General features: G+C 50.7%; 1 protein-coding gene across 1 annotated transcript in view; it reads right to left on the reverse strand.

Annotated features, from left to right (window-relative positions):
• The window catches only part of TXNDC5 (thioredoxin domain containing 5), a 25,683-nt gene extending 19,256 nt beyond the window's left edge, over window positions 1–6,427 (reverse strand). Inside the window, exons 1-2 of the mRNA XM_087437967.1 lie at window positions 6,147–6,427; window positions 2,160–2,309 (exon numbers count right to left, since the gene is read on the reverse strand). Coding sequence (XP_087294093.1) covers window positions 2,160–2,309; window positions 6,147–6,412 — 416 coding nt within the window. The 5' untranslated portion in view covers window positions 6,413–6,427. The remainder of the gene's footprint in view (window positions 1–2,159; window positions 2,310–6,146) is intronic.
• Between the last annotated feature and the right edge of the window lie 1,281 nt (window positions 6,428–7,708).

Below are 7,708 nucleotides of genomic sequence, written 5' to 3' on the forward strand. Positions count from 1 at the left end.
TCTGTGAAAAAAAATCTGTCCTCAGCACTTGTGCAGGGCTGTGATAGTTACAGAGCTTCCTTCCCAAACCTCGTTCAGTGTAGCGTAAGCTCATTTTAGTTTTTCTTAACACAAAACCAGTGCATGGTTTTCTTGGGGAGACCATACCTTCTAAAAAAAATCAGGACACATGAGGGGCCACCCCTGGCGTAGCGGTTGGGTGCGCGTGCTCCGCTGCTGGCGGCCCGGGTTTGGATCCCGGGTGCACACTGATGCACCGCTTGTCAGGCCATGCTGTGGCGGCGTCCCATATAAGGTGGAGGAAGATGGGCATGGATGTTAGCCCAGGGCCAGTCTTCCTCAGCAAAAAGAGGAGGATCGGCATGGATGTTAGCTCAGGGCTGATCTTGCTCGCAAAAAAAAAAAACATAGAAATCAGGACACATGATCCAACATGGATCCTTTTAAATCTGTGAATAGCACCTGTGGAGTAACTGATGTTACAGCCAGATGGCCCGTATGACCAGGTCCAGGTGGAACCCTCTACTCCCCTCTCAGATACCCCCTAACATGTGTCCTCTCAGCCCTATTAAAGGTCCTGTTTCACCTTCGCTGGGGCATGGTTTGTGGTGTACACAGCCACATGGCCACACACAGCCAGCTGTTTAAGAGTGGACACCATGGCCAACCATCTGCTGCTCCTGCACCTTGAAAGTAACAGCTTCGCAACAAGTGAGCATCTTTCTCCTCACCTGGTCCCACTACTCACTGACGCTTCTTTGGGATGCTCTTCATCCAAGCAGAGTTTACTTTAATGGCAATGCTAGGAAGCATAGGATGGTGATGCCTCTAGGTAGGTACATATAGTAGGAAATTTTATCTCTATTGCTCTGATTTGATGTAGACTTGAATCATGGCACTTAGATTAGCAAGCAGTCATCAAAGACCAAGAGTTGCAGAATCCTTGAGGGAAATGCCAAATTTCCAAATGTTGGGGAAACCTTACATTTATTGGGTATGCTCAGATTGGCGTTTGCACACATGTTATTTCATATAACAACGTTATGAGGGGTGGGGTGGGCACCAGCATCCTACTTCAGACTTAGAGAGGTTAAATAATGTGGCCAGAGCTGCATGATAAGTAAATGGTAGAGCTGGGATGCAAACCATGGCTTCTAGGTTCAAGCCCAGAGCTCTTTCCATGTTGCCTCTCAGGTATGAAGACAAGCTCAGGTTTCATAAAAAACTGGCTTCATCAATTTGAAATATTTCAGGAGGTGCAGTGGCCAACCCTTCCCCTCATTCTTCTGGAAACAGCACCTTCCCTTTTCTGGAGAATGGCTCTTCCCTCCAACACTTGCCATGTGGTCTCAATGGGGCTGCCATCTTCCTACAAGATCCTGGCTTTCTGGCTACAAGGACTGTTCCTGGAATGAACACTCCATCCAAGCTGGGCCAATCAGTGGTGGGCCCAAGTCAACCATGACAACAGAGATGCAGAGCCAGAAAGTTAAGTCACCTTAAGGGAGGTGCAATAAAAACAGGCCCCCAAACGCCTGGAGCTGAGCCTCAGAGCTTCCCCACAGCCTTCTCATTAATCCCCTCTTTCTCTATTAAGCCAGTTTCAGTTTCTGTTTCTTAAAACCAAAAAGCTCTTCACTGTCAAGGGAGTAAGTAGCATTGCTTGTCAGAACTGCTATACTCCAAGGGTTTGCCAGCTTCCTTTCCAACAGAAACAGCCCTTGTGCTGTTCACATGGGAAATTACTCTAGGAAGGATGCTTAAGAAAAAGAGCGGCCAAAAATTCAAACTAAAATTGATGACAAAGTTTGTGCTCCATGTGTAAATGTACTTGTGAACATCAAACATGACAGGACCTCATGGGGACCACCATTTGTGTCTCACAAACACATACTCTTATAAACAGGAAAACCCAACACTGATTAATTAAAGGCTTTTTCCAAACAAGGAACAAAAAGCCATCTAATATAGACACAGCGTTAAATATAATCCTTCCCTAACAACAGGACCGCTTGCTTAAATTTAGCATCACCTCACTCCTCAGAACTACACAGGAAGCTACCAAAAGTTTAACTAGGACTTTGTTTGGCTGAATGCAGCTGGCAAAAAGATGTGGAAAACCTGGAATCATATGGGAAATGCACCTCCTTCCCACTTACGTGGGGTATCCTCGCACCCCCTGGGCCGAGCACACCTCCGAGTCGGCCGTGCAGTCTACTTTTGCCACGTAGACCTTGGCATCTTCCATGCTGTTGTACTTGTCTCCCAGGTCGTTCCAAGTCGGCTGCAGCCGTTGGCAGTGTCCACACCTGTAACAAGGTGAGAATAAGAAGCATTCTGAGTGCCGGGTCAGAGGGTGCCTGACCTACCTCTTCAGCCATCTCCACAGGGCAGTGGAGCTGTCTGATCCTTCTCTACACTGCAGCAGTAACGGACAGCTCACACTTACTACAGAACATCACTCCCTTTAACACCCTCTAGAGGGTCCCTGCATTATTCTCAGCATGAAATCAAAACTTAGCAAGGCTTTGCTCCAGATCCTCTCTGATCCTGCCCCTGCTGACCTCCCATTTGACCTCTATACACCAGCTTTCTCCTCCCCTTGCAGTCCACATGAGCCACACTGCAACATCTGCAGTTTTCTGAAAGGGCCATAGCTTGGCTTGCCCCTGGGAATCAGTATTTACTCCTTCTCTGACACTTCCTCCCTAAAGCCACCTGGCTAATTCCTACTTGCCCTGCAGGTTGTTGTGGTGTCACTTTCTCCAAGAAGTCTGCCCTGACTCCCAGGCTGTTTGGTGCACATTCTATTCTCTTCCTCTTCTGGAATGCTCTCCTGCTCCCCCTCTGCTGCTGCAGCTTAGCAATTCTTGCTATAATTGCTCCTTGACGTTAAGTCAGGTCTCCTCTACCACTTAACCAAGTATTTGCAAATACAGGCAACTTCAAAATTAAATCAATTCTGCATTTTTCTCCAACGAGAAGCTTTAAAAAAAAGTTTGTAGGGGCCAGCCTGGTGGTGGTTAAGTTCGCAGGCTCCATTTCGGTGGCTTGGGGTTCACAGGTTTGGATCCTGGGCACGGACCGACACACCACTTGTCAAGCCACACTGTGGCAGCACCCCATATAAAGTAGAGGAAGATGGGCATGGATGTTAGCCCAGGGCCAATCTTCCTCAGCAAAAAGAGGAGGATTTGCAACAGATGTTAGCTCAGGGCTAATCTTCCTCACCAAAAAAAAAAAGTTTGTAGCCACTCAAACTTTTAAATTTGATATGTATACTTATAATATTCATTATATGAATTTAATTATACACAAGTATATTAAAATCACCTATCATTTAAAATATTAACTTAGAAGTATTGCTTCTTGCTACTCTTCACATTTCTTAACAGCATCAGCATCTTTCCCATTGCTAAATCTACTTTTTGAGTCATATAGCTGATCATCATCTTTAATTGTCAGCTGTCTGTATTGCGATATTTTAATTTTGTCTGAACCAACACTGGAAACTTTATCTCCAGCCTCAAGTACAGTCATACAGCATATGGCACATGGGTTTTTTCATTCATCTGGTAAGTGTGTATTCATGACATCTACAATGTAACTACTTGCTGTACTGCTTTTTAAAGTGATCTTCAAAATACTTGCTTACAAAATAATTTCTCAATAAAATCGGTGTTAAATCTCTTCGCCTCTTTTCTTTTCTGCCAGATGACCTCAATAATAAGCATCTAAAGGTAGCACTGAAGAAGTTTGCTTCAAGCTAATGTGGCTTCCCTAAGCAGCACTTTCTTGGCCAGCTAAGAGAATCCCTGCTTTATAAGAAACTCAAATACTGACTCATACTGAGACCCTCTTCTCTGCAAGATAACTGTGAGGGGAAACCAGTGTCATATTTAAGTATATATGGTACAAGTGCCAAGAAGACAAGCACTGTCCTTTTTACAACTGTATTTTCAGTATCTAGGACAGGCCCGGCACGTACTAAGTGCCTGGCAATTTCTCAGTGATGGATCCATAGGTGCCATGGAGTTGGTACTTCTGGTTTGGGACCCTTGTGGCTACAGCACCAACCTCTGAGACAGCAGCTGCATTCAGAAGGCAGTGTGTGGCCATGTGATAGAGCAGAGCCACCTGGTCCTCCTAAGGAGGCGGCCCCAACCTTGACCTCATTATCACCAGGTTCAGTGTGACCCACAAACTGGCCAAAGAAAATCTGTGACCTGATGTTGGCACAAAATCTATAGCTTACATCTGCCAAGGTCAGAGCAAAAATACACAGATCAATGTTTTTATTACACGGTGCCCCTGTCCCCAAATCCAACACTCCATAGAGACTGAAACTGGAAAGAGATGGGGGGACAGCCCACAGCATATTCTATCTGAGTTCCAATCTGCTCTTAAAGTCTACCTTTTAAATGCCATCACAGAAACCCACACATCTCTATTGAAATATTTTGTAGGAGACTATTAAAAAGCAAACAAATAAAAACTTTAAAAGTTACTTTTTCTGGGAGTATAAAAGTCTATAAGCCATACCAATGAAAAAGGAATTTACTTAATGCCAAGTGCCCAGGTTTTCCAGGCTTCTCTCCTCCTCAGTCCAGGACTAGCTGGTGATTATTAGAGATGCCAAAATTAAAACTCCATTGGCACTGCATGGACTTACTATGTCTACATGTCAGTTTTTCTTTAAAAAATAAAGACGGAAATCCATGGACAGATTTATTCCACTCAAATAGGCTCCAGTTAACTAATTGGAATATACTCTGAGAATATTCCTTCACAGAGTAACTATTAATATTGAATGATTATTTTATGTTACAAAGTATTTTCTATACTACTAGTAGTTCTAAAAATTCAAGTCAGTTGGTTCTTGGGAACTTGAAACACAATGTATCGCACAGATACATTGTTGATAAATGATAGCTATGAGCCAGACCGGCCAGAAGAAGTTGATTTAACTTCAAATGAACTGAAACACAGTAATAGCCTGAATATGGGATTAAGAGAAAAAAAGTTTCCTCCACTTTGATGGGCACATTTTCTGAACAGTCCGTTTTTCTTGGGCATCTTCTCTCTATTCCGTCCTACATCCCTTTCCCACATCCCAGTGAGCCTCTCCCCACTCTGGGGAAGAATGCCAACTTCTGCAATAAGCCTGCAAACTGCCTTGTGCCCTAAACCTGACTTTCTGCTCTGCTCTCTGAGAACTTCCCTTCATCACCGCATCTAGGGCCTGGAAGGAAGGCTCTACCTGTGCTTCAGGGAATGACAGGAAGTCCTTCTGTAAGATAACTCCCAGGGGAGGGGTGTATGGGGTTGGCACCAAGGCCCACACCAAAACTCCCACTCAAGAACCAAGGCAGGAGGTACCCTCTGTTCAACGTGGTGACTCTTCCTATCTCACACTTTCCAGATGACCAAGAAAGCTGAGGGGAGGAGGTGCCAGAGGCCAGCCTTGAGTTGAGGGCCCGTGGGCTCCTGTCACCGAGAGCACAGCTCCCCATTCACTGCGAGCTGCGTAGGGGTCCCCAGAACTCGCACTACTATCCTTCTCAGGGTAGCCCAGGAACCTTCTTCTGCCCGGGCCACCCTTTCCCACCTCAGGAACACACAAAGTGGGGAATCACACCTTCGTGAGTTCCTAGTTTTCAACTGAGCCCTTGGGCAGGGGATGTGCCCTGCGGCGAGGGAACGGAATCCACGGCCGGACCCCTAGACGCCGGCGGCCGCACGTGGCGCCCTCCCCCCACCCCCACCCCCGGTCCCGGGCGCACCCGCAGGCCTCTGGCTCCGGCCGGTGCAGGAAGTTCAGGGCAGGGGGCGGCGGGTGGCTTCTGTGCTCCCAGCGGCCCCAAAGGGCGACTACGCCACCTTCCCCTCCCCCAGTGCGGGGACCCGGGAGAAGGGGCTCGGGAGGGGGAGGGGGAGGAGCGGCCTTTCCCGGCGCTCCCCTCGGGGACCGCCCCCTCCCGCACCGCCCGGCCGCCTCGCGCCACGTCAGCGGGAGCGCCCGGCCCGCGCTGCCCCGGCCCCGGCCCCGGCCCCGCGGGGCCCCCGCGCCCCCAGGCCCCGCCGGGCCGCTCCCGGCGCGCAGAGTGCGGGGCTGGGGAGCCCGGGAGGGCGGCGCGGGCAGTTACCAGGGCGCGAAGAACATGACGAAGTGCGCGGCGCTCTGGATCCCGTGCGCGAACATGTCAGCCGTGTACAGGTGCTTGGCGTGCGGGTCCTGCCCGTCCCCGCCGTCGGCCGCGGGGGGCCCGTCCGCCGCCGCCCCCGGCTCCTGGGCCCAGGCGCCCCCGCGCCCGCCGCCGCCATCGCCCCGCAGCAACAGCAGCAGCAGCAGCGCGGCTAAGACCAGCGGCCGGGGCAGCGGCCGGAGGAGGCGTCCGGGGCGCGCGGGCATCGCGGCGGGGCTGCGCGCGCTCGCCGCGGCGGCCGGTCCCCTCCGCGGCGCCCGCTGCTGCCGCCCGCCCCGCCCCGCCGAGGCCTCGCCCCGCCCCCGCCCCGCCTCGGCCCGCCCCGCAGAGGTCTCGCCCCGCCCCCCGCCGCGCGCGCCCGGAGCGCGGGCCGGAGAGGGGGAGGAGCGGGTCCTGACCCGGAGAGCCTTCGGTGCCTGACCTCCAGCACTTCCCGGGACGGTTCCGGGTGATCCCGCGGGGCCCCTGCGCCTCCCGAAACCCAGGCAGTACCAGCCACGCCCAGGGCAAGGGTGGATATTGGAGGATCGGAGAGGCCTGGCCAGGAAGCCACAGAGGGGAAGGTCAGCCTCGTTGAATCTCAGCACCCACAAAGACCCCGGGATTTCAGGCAAAAGGAAGAAAACGGCTGCTGTCAGCAGAATGTAGGAAATTGAACAAAAGTGGGTGGAGTTTGCACCTGGATGAGTCAAATTCTTGGCCAGACCTCAACTGTGATTCTGGGCCTGAGCTCAGAGGTGTGATGAAACCCGCTTTCCAAGTAAAGCCCTTGCCTGTTATCCCTGCCCTGCCTTAACCTGGGGGTGAGGAGAAGAGGTCGCAGCGGCCTCTTTTAGACCAGTCCTGCAGGCCTGCTCCTGGCAAGACTAGCTGGTGTCCTACTGTGCCCTAACTCACCACGCATAGTGCATTCGAGTTACAAAGATGAATTACAACACCCCTAGTATGGCTTAACGCCTCCCTTGTGGAATGGCTGAAAGGCATCCCCTGCGTTTGGGCACCTCACAGTTCACACTTGCACACACGCCCTGCCCTGGGGATCTGAAGCTAAATTAGGGACAATCATTGGGTTGCTTCCTGGGACCCTGCTTGGTCCTTATTATCCTCAATCTGGGAAACCCCAGGCAGCTACTCCTGGCATGGCAACAAGGGGAAGTGCCCCGTGATTCACCTATCATTACACAGCTCCAGCCTTAGGTTCAGCCACTACTGAACCTTTAACCATGGTTTGCCAAATACCAAAACCATCAATTTCCCTTCAAAACCTGTTCTCCAAGCTACTTAAGCTTGAAACATGGGAATCATCTCCCATTCGCTCCCTCCCTTCAAGCCAAACACATTTCTTGCAAGTATCATTTCTTTCCACCATTCTCAGTGTTCATACCCTGATCAGACCTTAATCCTGTCCTATTGCAGTCGCTTTCTAAGGGCTCTTTTGTTCACATGGCTGGAAAATTAATCTTCCTAAAGCCTGCCTCTGACCCTGATAGTTTGCTGCTCAA

This window comes from Ceratotherium simum, chromosome 13 (genome assembly GCF_057802395.1).
Source record: "Ceratotherium simum simum isolate JZ-2026a chromosome 13, ASM5780239v1, whole genome shotgun sequence".
NCBI classification, from domain to species: domain Eukaryota; kingdom Metazoa; phylum Chordata; class Mammalia; order Perissodactyla; family Rhinocerotidae; genus Ceratotherium; species Ceratotherium simum.